Source organism: Mus musculus, chromosome 5 (genome assembly GCF_000001635.26).
Source record: "Mus musculus strain C57BL/6J chromosome 5, GRCm38.p6 C57BL/6J".
NCBI lineage: Eukaryota > Metazoa > Chordata > Mammalia > Rodentia > Muridae > Mus > Mus musculus.
The window spans coordinates 35,056,289-35,069,348 of NC_000071.6; the positions used below are offsets into that span (position 1 = coordinate 35,056,289).

At 55.1% G+C, this 13,060-nt stretch overlaps 1 protein-coding gene across 7 annotated transcripts in view; it reads left to right on the forward strand.

Moving 5' to 3' along the window:
* Positions 1-282: 282 nt before the first annotated feature.
* Positions 283-13,060, forward strand: part of Dok7 (docking protein 7) — a 31,269-nt gene continuing 18,491 nt past the window's right edge. For 2 of the 7 annotated variants that reach the window (NM_001348478.1, NM_001348274.1), the window contains exons 1-4: positions 478-700; positions 804-849; positions 8,046-8,276; positions 10,162-10,362. In NM_001348478.1, the coding sequence (NP_001335407.1) occupies positions 647-700; positions 804-849; positions 8,046-8,276; positions 10,162-10,362 (532 nt within the window). In that variant the 5' untranslated portion in view covers positions 478-646. The other 5 variants (XM_006503899.4, NM_001348275.1, NM_172708.4 and 2 more) reach the window with 5 other exon arrangements.

The following is a 13,060-nucleotide window of genomic DNA, read 5'->3' on the forward strand; positions in this document are numbered from 1 at the left end:
GGACAGTGACCTGAAGAGTACATATGCCCACTTTCTCATCTGCCTGGAGGGCGGCCACCTCTGGCGATGGGGAAGGCCTAGGGACTGGATAATGTATTGGACCTGGGCTGTTGGTCTGTTGTCAGGGGTGCCTCGTGGCCCCATGAGATGGAGGAAGGGCAGGTGCAAAGGATGAAGCCATTGAAGCCAAACCAAAACTGGGACTGGGCAGGCACAAGGCCACAAAGCCTTCTGTGGGGTTGTCTTGGGACAGTTTTCTTCCCTTTGGGAAACTGCCCCTGTCCCAGTTTCTCCTCCCAGGCTGAGTTTCGTTCTCCAGAGGCTGCTTCAGATGGTCTTAAGCAGTGGTCCTGAGACCTGGCAGGAGCAGCGTGGGCTGGCAGCCAGCAGAGTGCAGAGGCTGTCCAAGGCCACTGCCACCTACTGGCTTGCACTTTACTAGGGTCTTAAAGACTGAGGCCCGGGGTGCCCCGCCCAGTCTCCCCCACATCCAGGTCCCCGTGTCGCTGCGCCCCGCCCGCCGCGCCGGGCCCGCCCTCCTGGCGCAGCCCAAGGCCCTCCCGGAGCTATTTTGAAAGTGACCCTGGGCTCAGGCGCCCAGGACGCGTGGAGAGGGCGCAGCGGGCGGCGGGAACCATGACAGAAGATGACCGAGGCAGCGCTGGTGGAGGGCCAGGTCAAGCTGCGGGACGGCAAGAAGGTTGGGGCGCCGCGGGGGCGCGGGGCGGGGGCGCGCTTGGGTGGGGGCGGGGGCGCGGAGCGGGCGCGCGCGGGCGGCTTCTCACGCTGTCCTGTCTCCGCAGTGGAAGAGTAGGTGGCTGGTGCTGCGCAAGCCATCGCCGGTGGCAGGTGAGCGGCGGGGCCGCGGGCGGGACGGCGGGTGGCGGGTCTCAGCGAGCCATCCGGACCCTGCCGGCCCTACAACCGGTGGCTGAGGTGCCAGCTCTCCCGAAATAGCCGCGGGGGAGCCGCTGAAACCCAGCCCCACGGCGGTAACCGGAGAGTCGAAGCCGCTCGGGCGCCCGGACCCTGGGACCTGGCCACCCGCAACACAGACCTAACCGGTCCCCGAGTGTGGTGTTGTGGGGGTCCCAGTTCCTGTGTGGGCCAACACCTTTCCTGGACCAGCAGAAGCCCAGAGGGGCTGCAGCCTACCCATGGAGGAGCAGGCAGAATGTGCCTCGGTGATATAGGTGTCCTGGTGAAAATGTATCAGGAATTCCTAAGCCGCATCCCAAGCAGTGCCACCTCCTCCCAATCCCATACCCTCAGGTAGAGAAAAGATGGTCTGCCAGGTAGGAAGAGTCCTGTTTCTGTGTCCCAGGACCTTTACTTTGTTTGGGGGAGACACACTTCTGAGAAAAGAAAGTGGTACCAGGGTCTGCTCCCCTCAGTATGAGGAGAGCCAGGAAGGAGCCAGGGCAGCTCTGCAGCTCCAGCCTGGGACTGCAGCTGTTTCGGGAGACAGGTGCCTTGGAGTTGGCCCAGGATCCAGGGGTCTGTAGGGGAAGTTGGGTGGGGGCGCGTGTGTGGCTGCCTCACACATGTGCAGGCAGCCAGAGTGACTTCCAGGATGCTGGTGCCTGTCAGCTCCCTGGAGGGGTGGCACAATTCACTAGCTGCTTTTGTGAACAGTCTCCTTTTGTCTGGCTCCTGGTTCCACGGTGTCTTCACTCAGTCCTTCAAGCCCAGACCTTCTGTGGCAAAGCCTGGAGGGCTTCGGGGGGGGGGGGGGGCACGGTTCTTGTCTTTGGCATTCCAGGATATCCGGGGAGAGGGTGATTGGAGACTGGGGAGGGGAAGGGACCCTGGACACTGCCAGGCTTGGGGGCTGGATGGAGCAGTAGAGAAGTAAAGTCCACAGAGAATTTAAGTGGCTTTGATCAGCTGTGGTCCGTGTGTACCAGTCTGGCTGGTGAGGGATCCTGGGGAAGACTATGGAGTTAGGTCTGTCCCAGAGAGCATCCTGAAGTATGCTCACCGACTCTGTGGGAATCTAAGAGCCTCATGTATTCTAGGCAGTGAGTAGGCCAGAGGTCCCCAGGGGTGGGACTGGCAAAGGAACCTGGATTACAAGCTGTCCCCAGATGGGACTCTGAGGTTGAGCTGGGATGTGTCAGAGGTAGGAAGTGACTGAGTCAAAAGTGGAGGGTGTGGCCTGTCTCTCTAGCCTGTCCCTCCTGAGCCTACTTGCTGTCCCAAGACCTCTTCCTGAGCTACACAGCCCATAGCCTCCACCTCCCACTGTGGCTTTCTCCTCCCACCTGCCCATCTTATCCCACTGGAGACTGGATCTTCCCTACCCCACCCTCTCCCTCCCTCTAGACGGAGGCTGACACCTGTGTCCTTGAGGACCTGAGGTCTGGACTCTGTTGATCTGGTATGGGAGGGAGAGAACAGCTCTGTTTTCTTGTCCTGAGAAACCAATGGGTCCTTGGCTTTAAAATTGTGACTTCCTTTGTGGAGGCTCATGGGAGGTAGTTGAGAGGGACCAGGAACACAGAGTTCTTTGTCAGCTCTCTCTCTCTCTCTCTCTCTCTCTCTCTCTCTCTCTCTCTCTCTCTCCCTCCCTCCAACACAGCTGCTGGGCCATCGTGCTCCAAAGGGCCCACTGATGGGAAGTTCTTCCTACCAGGCTTGTCTCAGTGTGGGATCTCAGAGTGGGACTGTGTGCCTGGTGAGGGATGGACGTCTGGGTCATCTCTCTGGGCAGACCTTCAGGAGAGGTCCTGGGCAGTGGCTCACTGAGATCAGAGCTTTGGTTCTTAGCCTGTCTTCTTTGTGGTGTGGTCTCTTGGTGGAGAGCAGGAGACAGCCCGTGGACCATCCTCAGCAGTGGTTCCAGCAGCCGGACAGTATTCTCAGAGAATGCTAATCTGTTGCTTCCCATGTGGGCTGTTTCAGGGGCTTCATCTAGCTTGGGAAATCCACTAGGAGGGAACCACATTCTGAACCTGGCAGAGAAGCCAGGGTCCAGACAGAGGGGTAAGGGAGATTTTATACCCTGTCTTTCTCTGGGGCTTTGCCCTTCATTCCTGAAAGCTTGGGATCCCTAGCTCAGCCCCATCTGTAGGCAGCCATGGTATGACTGTCCCAGAGAGGTGCATGACCCCACCTGCAGGAGGATGCCCCACCCACTGCTCATGAGGACTGCAGAGGTCTCAAGCCCACCCACAGGGGACAGAAGCCTTGAATATGGGGTCCTATGCAAGACAGAGCTCAGGAAACCCTAACTTTGAAGTTGGTATCTCTGAAAATGGCAGGTGTATTTCAGGAAAACCGAGACCCCGTGATTGGTGACCCAATACTTCCTGAGTTGGCACCTCTAGCTTTGGATTATCTAGATCTCTGCCTCCTTCCCAGTGGGAGCGTGTGACACCTCAGCCCAAGGCTGAGACAGGGCAGGATGGCAGCTAGACCTCTCTCTTCATGGGGACATCACAGGGGACAGGAATACCTGGGTCAAGGCTTGATTCAGCTCCTGTGCTATGTGGCCGGGCAGCCACATCTTCCCTGAGTATCTTTGTCCTTAGCTGGATGTTCTAGGTTGGTCCTTGCCTGGCTATTCCCACATCTGCCTTGTCCTACCTGGGCCTCAACTCTGAGCCCCACCCGCACACTCTTGGGAACACCCATGTCTATGTGTCTCCCTCACCTGTTTGGAGCAGTAAACACTGTGTCTTTCCTAAGATAAACTTTGAGCCTGGGGCCTCACACTCCATCTTGTCCCCATGGGTCCCCAGGTTCAGGGTGATCTCAGGTTGCTGCTTGCTTTTATCCACACCACTTCTGAGGGTAGTCAGTGCCTCAAGGTCACTGTGACCTCCAGGGCTAGACCTGCCCCACAGCTGCTACGGTTCTCTTCTACTTCCTCCCAACTCTGCCCTCCCTGTCCCCCTCTGATCACTCCGTCTTCCCTGCACTGTGTCCCTCCACCCAGAGGCTTCAGCTCTGCCTGTCCCTCCTGCCCTCTGTGTGGCCCTGGGCCCTGGCTAAAAGGCCTCAGTGAGCTCATGACAGCTCCATGGTTATTTTTACATCTTTAGATGCCTTCCAGCTGCCTGCCCACATGGCTATTCCATGTCCAATGGGCTTCATAGCTCCGTCCATCTAGGGAAGACCCCAGTCTCAGCTGCATCCCTGAAAGTCCTCCCTAGTATCTTCATCCTGCCCCTGTCCCAGAAGCCATCTTTGCCTCCACTGGCCCCTGCCAATCTACAGACATTCCTGTGGCTCCTGCCTGGAGCACTGGGGCAGGTTCAGATATCAGCTCAGAGACTGTTCCTTTCCATGCCCTTGTCCAGCCCAGCAGACCCACGGTATCCCTTAATGGGGCAGGACAGGAGTGTCTGAAGCCATGCTGCCCCTGGGTGTCTGTTCTCTATCCAGTAGCCAAGGCTGGGCCAGCCTTCCATACTCAGTACTCTTAGAACGAACTTCTGGGCACCAAGCCTTCCTGGCTCATGTCCCTGTGACTTGGTTCTCTTGTTCTCTGGGTCCTTCGGGTATTCATAGAGAGCTCTCTGGGCTTTTGTTCTGACTGTTTCCTGTGGGGGCTGCTAAGCTTGGTCCCTGAGGGGTCATTATTTTGCTCATCCTCAGAGGTCATACCCCCACTCCCACCATCAGGTTGCCTCCATTCTTGATCATCACATAATACTATGCCAAAAATTAGCTGTTGGCTTGTATGTTGGCTTGTATGTCCCCGTGTCTCCGCCCATTGATCCAGGTCCCTAGGAGATGAGACAGGCTGACAGAATTGGAGTTAGCAGGATAAGGGTGGGACATTTGGAGTAGTTGATGTCTCAAGGGAGCCCCTTCCATCTGTCCATCCAGTTGCCTCTTTGCCCCAGGCTCACCGAGCCACATGCCAGAGACTGAAGACCCGGGAGGTGGCTGTGGCTTCTTTGGCCAATCCCGGAGCCACCCTGCCCTGTTTTTCTTGAAAATGGAGACAGTGTTCTGAAGCCTGTGCTAGCTTCCTGTTGCTGCTCCTTGGAAACCCGAGCACCACAAACTGCCTTTCAGCAGCAGAGCTCATCCCTTTGCAGGTCTAGGGCAGAGGTGTGAGAGCAGCCAGGGCAGGCCCACAGGCTCAATGCCTCTTCTCGCTCATAGCGTCTCTAAATATCCGTGACCCGTGGCCCTGTGGCTCCACCCCTGCCTGTGTCCATGGGGCCTTTCTCATACCTAGTCTTGTGATCTTGTGTCTCATCTGAGAATGTGTCAGTGTCCCCAGGATAACTGAGGGGCCTGTCTCCCAATCTACAATTTAAGTCTTTCTTTCCCTAGATGTCACCTTTACAGGTCCCTAAGGCTGAAAGTGGCCACCATTTATCTCCTGTAGATGCAAGAAGGGGGTCACTGACTCTTACTGTCCCAAGGCACAGTTTTGTGTCCCCAGAGATCACATAGATTGAGGGGTAGCATCAGACCTTATCAGGGAGGTCTTTCCTGTGGCTCTTTAAACCAGTCAAACACCAGAAGTGAACAAACTCTATCCTAGGGTAGACATGGACCAAACAGAGTCCACTGCCTGTATCTGAGGTGTCACCAGAAACCACACAGCCTTCCCATAATGCACTGTGGGCTTCTGAGTGGAGTGGTTGTGATAGAAACTGCTATCCCTGCAATGCTAAGGTATTTATGGTTGGTGTTCTAAGGAAAAGTTTATTGATGCCATTCTTGTCCTATCATTGAGACTATTAGCTTTCTGGATGAAGGGGTGACAATCTGGTGTCCCTAAAACAGCAGGCTGTTCCTGGATGAGTATCAGACTCTGCTATGCTAGCACAGGGTGAGGTTGGGCCACCATTAGGTGTCTGAAGGAACTAGATAAGTGGGTAGATACTGGTCCTGATGGCCGTGCTGAGGGATGCTGAACTCGCAGAGGTGGGGTGGGATGTGAAGGGGACAGTCGGGGAGCGGAGGGTGGCCTGCTGGTGAGCATGGGAGGAGGCTGGGCAGTTCCCCAGGATGGCAATGCTGAGGGCTGAAGGACAGTCAGGTTTATGGACCAGACTGGACTGAGTGGCCGGTGTGTCTGTTGGGTGGGCGGCCATGTCAGCATCAACAGGCAGCTGCAGAAGCAGGACATTGGCTCAGATGCTACAACTGTCGTGGTGGGTTCTCAGGGGAGGAAGGGCCTGGGACTGTGGAGTCCTGCCTGCCAGGGACTTGCGAGGTGAAAGGAGCCAGGGCTATTTGGCCCCCGTGGGCTCAGTCATTGGTACATCCTGGCCACACCTCATGAAGATCAGCAGACAGCCATGTTGGCTACAGCTGAAAGCAGTGTGGGAATGTGTGAGCACGTGGTAAGTGCGCCCCACATGTGGGATCTTACACCTTCCCACATTCAGTTCTCAGGGCCTGTGTTACAAGGAGGACACTGGCGCTGACCACCAGAGGGAGGGGTGTCCTCTGCCCCTGCAATCCTGACACCAGGATCTGACTGATATTAGGGCGTTGACAATGCTCACCCCTGTGGTCCCTATGATTTCCTTTGCAGAGCCCCCAAGTGTGTCTGTGGGGACCTCGGCTGACATGTTTGGGAATGCTTCCGAGGGACACATTTTGTTTTTTGTTATCTTGTCGTTTACTTGCTTCTGGGCCCAGTTTCTTGCTTTGTGCCAGTGGACCTGTCATTCAGAGCCTTCTCACCAGTGTCTGGGAGAAACTGAGCCAGAATCCCCGAGGTGACGGGCAGCAGGTGGATTCCTGCATGGTGCTCCCCCCACCCCTAACTGATGGGTATAACAATGAGCAGGCTCTCAAACAGGAAGCGGAGACCCCCCCCACTGTTTGTTTTTGTACAAGGAAGGGTTTATTTGGGGCTTACTGTACCAGGGGGGTAAGAGTCCATCACCATGAGGCTGAGGAGCACGGCAGGCAGGCGGGCAAGCAGGCGGGCAAGCAGGCGTGGTGCCGGAGCAGCGACTGAGGGCTCAAGTTTGCTCCATAAACAGGAAGCATATAGCCTAGCTGCTTTGGGAGATAAGGTCTTACGTCCTATAGCTACTTGGAGTGTAGCCGAGGCTGGACCCCAGCTCCTGGCCCTTCTGCCCTCACCTCCCCTTGGTTTTGTGCATGGCACACAGCTGGGCTTACTGGTGAACTGGTACTGCCTGACTGCTTGCCCACCCAGTTGGGCCCCAGAGGAAGAGCGTTTGTGGCCCCGAAAGCTCTGCCCCTCATGGAAAGCTTGCGGGCCCCTCCATGATCCTGGCTCTCAGGCTCTGGTTAGGGAAGGAGGGAAAACCATAGAGGCTTTGGGAGTTAGGGTTGGGATTTGGGTCCCTGTGTAGGTCTGCTGAGGCTGTTTGCAGGGATGTCTGGCTTGGCTCTGAGCTCTTTGTGGTTTTTTTTTTCCAGTCTCTCCTTGGTGAAGCCCAACGTATCCATTCATTTAGCGCCACGGGCTATTTGGGGTTGCCGGGCATGAAAAGTGTTTAGGTGTTTGCTTTGGGCACATGAGCCTAAACCATCCCCCACAGGTAGGCCCTTAGGTCCAAGTGCTGCTGAGGTGACAGCCTGACTCCTGGGGAACCTTCTGACTAAGGCTGATGGTGACTGTGGAGGGCAGAGAAGTGTGAACATGGCTTGCACTAACCTACCCAGCTTCCCCAGGAAGATTACCTCATGGGGAGCAGCACCTCTGGGGTGCAGTGCTGTGGCAGATGAGAAATGCACTTGGGGTAGAATTCCAAGATACCTTTTCTCTGGAGGGCTGGGAGTGGAGACTCAGTCCTCTCCACTGCAGCCAGATTAGACTCAATCACCACCCTACACAAACCAGGCAAAAAGGGGCCAGAAGCACGGGGCTCAGGGTAGGCCCAGGGTCCTGTGGGATGATACCTGGTAAGCTCCCCCCCCACCCAGAGCAGGGCTTACTCTTGTCCTGTGGGGTGGGTAGGTCATTTGTTTGGCGTCAGCCTTGAATCACAGTCTCTGTCCAGCCGTGCCGAGTCCTTCTAGGAACCGTGGTAAGGGAACGGGCCATGAACAGGACAGGCAGCACCCTGATGATCTCTCACTCATCTGAACAGACTGCCTGCTGATGCTGGTCTACAAGGACAAATGTGAACGCTCCAAGGGCCTTCGGGAGCGCAGCAGCCTCACCCTGGAGGACATCTGTGGCCTGGAGCCTGCCCTGCCCTATGAGGGCCTGGCCCACACTCTGGCCATCATCTGCCTGTCTCAGGCTGTTATGCTGGGCTTCGATAGCCATGAGGCCATGTGTGCCTGGGATACCCGTATCCGCTACGCACTGGGCGAGGGTGAGTGCCACGGGTGTGGGGCTTGGGGTAAGGACCCAGGGTCCATCACCAGTGTGGGCTGCAGAGACGAATGAGACCCCAGGGAATCTTGTAGAAATGATACAAATGGGTGGGTGTCTCAGGGTCAAAGAGCCAGGCAGGCCCTTGCAGGTGCTCAGGCCAGGGGCTAGGAATGAACTCAGTGCCGTGGCCCGTTGAAGTCTCTAAAACGACCCTGTTAATTTTTATTTTATTTATTTATTTATTTATTTATTTATTTATTTATTTATTTATTGAGACAGGGTTTCTCTGTGTAGCCCTAGCTGTCCTGGAACTCACTTTGTAGACCAGGCTGGCCTCGAACTCAGAAATCCGCCTGCCTCTACCTTCTGAGTGCTGGGATTAAAGGTGTGCACTACCACACCTGGCATAAATGACTCTGTTAAAACTGGAACCCTTAGCTAACCAAGCTGGCCCCAAGGAAGAGCCACTCTCTAACCCCACCCATTGTGTGGCACCTGTTCTGTATCACCCCAGAGCATATGCAGAAGGACCCATGGGGCTCATGGGGCCACAGGGCTCGACCTGCAGGGGCTCAAGGTAATAGAAAAGAACCAACTCCAGAAAATTCTCCCCTGACCTCCACAGGCACACTGTGGCATGTGTGTATATACACTCCCACACCCACCTCTCTCTGTCTCTGTCTCTGTCTCTGTCACACACACACACACACACACACACACACACACTGATGATGATATAATGATGTGATGATGATGGTAATGGTGGTGATGATGATGATGGTAATGGTGGTGATGGTGATGATGGTGATGGTGATGATGATAAATGAACAGATAAAGCCCACACATGCTGAGATTTTGGCAGCTGAGGTGGCAGCTTTGCTTTCATCCATCCAAGAACATGGAGTCTGGTGGACCTTTAGCCTGGGGTTGTGGTGTGGACAGCGCAGTGAAGGTGCAGGGTAGGCAATGTTTGTTAGAAGCTCTCATCTTTCTGGAGAGTTCTCTGGTGGTGGTTCATAGCTTGGCTGTACCTCCCTCCCCATTCAGGCAGGAAAGGGGTCATCCCACTAAGGTGGTGGGCTTCCCAGGTCTCTCTATGGATGTCAAGAGAGAACTGGGTGGCCATGACAAGGACAAACTCAAGGTCAAGCTTGGAAGATGGCACAAGGTGGTGTCATTACTGGGGTCCCTCTGGCTTTGGGGTCTGGATATGAAGTGGGCAGGGGACTGGCACGTGGGTATTGCAGGCAGAGGCTGCTGTTGGCTCACAGGGAAGGACTTATGAAGTGGGTGGGGTGTTCTAGGAGAGGAGGAAGAGGAGGAGGAGGAGGAGGAGGAGGAGGAGGAGGAGGAGGAGGAGGAGGAGGAAGGGACCAAACTCCTGGCTGTGCTCCTTAAGGGCTTTCTAGGCAAAAGAGCTGAACTGATGGGAGACAAGCCCATGGCAGCATCTAGCTGCCTCCAACCCATGTTAGTCTCAGGCAGACCTGCCAATCATTACCCCTAGTCTAGACACAGTATGAAACATACTCCACTCCTGAACTTTGTTTCCCATCTCTGAAATGGGAGCACATTGGCTGTCTTGATGGGAAGGGTCCACACGGAGTGTTCTCAGTGCTGGGCAGAGGGTGGTCCCCTCAGGGAACTTGCTTGTTTCTGACTAGGAAGGATCCTGGAATATAGATGCGATATAAGTGGGGCCCACTGGTGTCTTGGCACTTCACGGCATGTGTCATTTATTCATGGTTGAGTGACCGTGGGAGGAATGTTGCCTCTACCCATCTTCCCATGTGCTTCCGTGGGAGCACAGCTACCTGCCTGACCATCTCCTCCCACCACAGCCACCCCTTGGTAATATCCTTTTCTCACTGTCTGGTCCTCAGTGCACAGGTTCCATGTGACAGTAGCTCCTGGTACCAAACTGGAGAGTGGTCCAGCCACTCTTCACCTCTGCAATGACATTCTGGTCCTGGCCAGAGACATCCCTCCAACCGTCATGGGGCAGTGGAAGCTGTCTGACCTCCGGCGTTACGGGGCTGTTCCGAATGGATTCATCTTCGAAGGCGGGACCAGGTGTGGGTACTGTAAGTACACCGTGCGTGGGGGACACTGGGGACACTTGAGCTGATGGGCCTACGCATTTTGGCTTGGGGACCTGACAGGAGGCTGTGGGCTGTTTCCCCAAGCAACAGGGCTGCAGTTGCTTAAGCTGGGCACTGAACCTGAATGCTGGCTATTTCTGGGGATGGGAGGGAGCTTGAGGGAGTCTGGGAAACTCCAGAGAGCAACTTTGTATCACTGTGTGGCTTGTGTACCGGATCAGTGTCAGAGTCCCTTCTGTTAAAGTTGAATGAAAAAAAAATTACCTGAAAGGGACCCTGAGTGGGTTCCCGTAGATGTCACAGTCAGAGAAGTACATTCATTGATCCAAAAGTCCTTTAGCCTAGTGGTTCTCAGTCTTCCTAATGCTGGGACCCTTTAGTACAGTTGCTTGTGTTGTAGTAACCCCCTACCATAAAATTAATTTTGTTGCTCCTTCATAACTGTAATTTTGCTACTGTTGTAAATCACAATGTAAATATCTGATAGGCAGGATATCTGGTGTGTAACCCCTGTGAAAGGGTCATTCAATCCCCAACAGGGTTGAGACCCTCAGGTTGAGAGCCACTGCTGTAGACATACCAGCTTGCTTCCTTCCCTCCCTCCTCCCTCCCTCCCTCCCTCCCTCCCTCCCTCCCTCCCTCCCTCCCTCCCTCCCTCCCTCCCTCCTCTCTCTTTCTCTCTCTCTCTCAATTTATTTATTTAGTTTATGTATGTGAGTGCACTGTAGCTGTCTCAGATACACCAGATGAGGGCATTGGATGCTATTACAGATGGTTGTGAGCCACCATGTGGTTGCTGGGAATTGAACTCAGGACCTCTGGAAGAGCAGTCAGTGCTCTTAACCACTGAGCCATCTCTCCAGCCCCCATACCAGCTTCCTTAATTGCTGGGCTGCCTAGGGCTGCCTGAATGTCAACAGTGAGGTGGCCACCTGTGGGAAGGGTGTGTCTGGCCCTGGGGGTGTAAAGGTCCTACCCTGAGTCCCCAGGGTCATACCATGCAAGGACTCCACTCATAGTGATCAGGGTGAGGTGAATGCGGAGGTTGCTATGTGACAGCCATGATGGGCTGGTGTCTGGTAGCCCGGATGGGAGCTTGGTGAGTGGTGGTATTTGGAGGACAGCGAGGTCTTTCATACCAGGATGAGGGTTTTCATGCTGCTCTCTAAGGGGCTGCGTACATGGTTTTGGAGTTCAGACCTACCGTCACTGAAGGGACAGAGCCCCTTTCCTCTCTTGAGAGGCCAGCTCCACTATGCAGTGTACTGATGTCTAAGGTGCCCCTCCTCCTGGCAACCCGGCATAGGGCTGAGATGGCTATGGGTAGTTGCTGTATCAAGGCTAGGGAGCCCCTGTTGGCTAGAGGCCCAGAGCTTAAGTAGTAGAATTCCTAGGTCAGGCAGCACAGACTCTTGCAACTGTTCACCCATTGTCCCATTGTCAGGGATGGATGTACCCCTGACCTGTGCTGGCATATGAGATGTAAGAGGTTAGGCTTAGCCCCTGCAGAGCATAGCCAGGCTCACTGTGGCCTGATTGGATGTGTATCCACAGGGCTCCTGGAGTGATGTCTCCCTCTCCTTAGATGGCATAGATATGCGTTGTGCTGGTCACTGGCTGCCTGGACCTCATGTTCTGCAAAGGGCTGAGTGGGAGAGGGTACCATGCCTTAGTCTCTGCTGGATACTAGGAGCACACAGTGGGACTCTGAATGGGAAGCAGTCCCATAGGGACCTTTGAGGAGACGAGATGTGATCTACAGAGATGCTTAGTAGAGGAACACACGGAGAGATGAGGCAAGGCAACATTCCTCCCCAGACAGAGGCAGCGTGACATCACGGCGCTGTGGCAAGCACAGCCATTTCCCATGGTGCTCAGCCTTCTTCCTTGGTAGGTCTCAAGAACAAAGGATTCCAGGACGGCCTGTGGCTGTGGGATGGCCAGTTGGTCTCCTCTGTCATTTGATAGTTGGGAACCTCAGTCCAGTCAGTCATACAGTGGCTTCTCCATCTCGAGAGCCTCTCGATTTGGGAGTTCCCGGCATCACTATGATCGAGCAGGGCAGAATCCTTGCTTCAAGGGCCTAGCGCACATTTCTCTTCTGTGGCCTCTGAGTTCACAGCTCGGTCTCTTGGTGCCAGTGGGCTCTGTTCTGCTTGTCCCATCCTGGGCATTGCCTGTTAGCTCTGCTGAGAAAGCAAGTGCCTGACCTGTTGTGTTTTCCCCGGGGCTTCTGAGCAAGGTCCTGAATTAGCTCGTCAACTGCAGGAGACTGCCTGGAACCACTGTGCCTGGAGCCGGCTAGTCTGGGTCCTGCTTCATAGCCCTGGCACTGGCGCCACTGGCAATTCTCTCTCTCCAGCTCAAATCCTCCTTGGCCCAAATCCTACAGTGGCCTACAGGTCACTGGCTGCTGGAAAAGGCTGTGGTGACCATGGTTAGGTGCTGCATCAGAGGGGAGGGAGCCCCTGTTGTCTAGAGGCCCAGACCTTGAGTAGTGGAATTCCTATGACAGGCGAGTGGGACTCCTGCAACCTACCCACCCTTCCTCTTCCTATCAGGAGGGTACCCTTGACCTATGCTGGGGTGTGAGGAAGGTGCGAGATGTAAGAGGTGGAGGCTTAGCTACCATATAGCATAGCCAGGCTCAGCATGGCCTGAATGGATGTGTATCCACGGG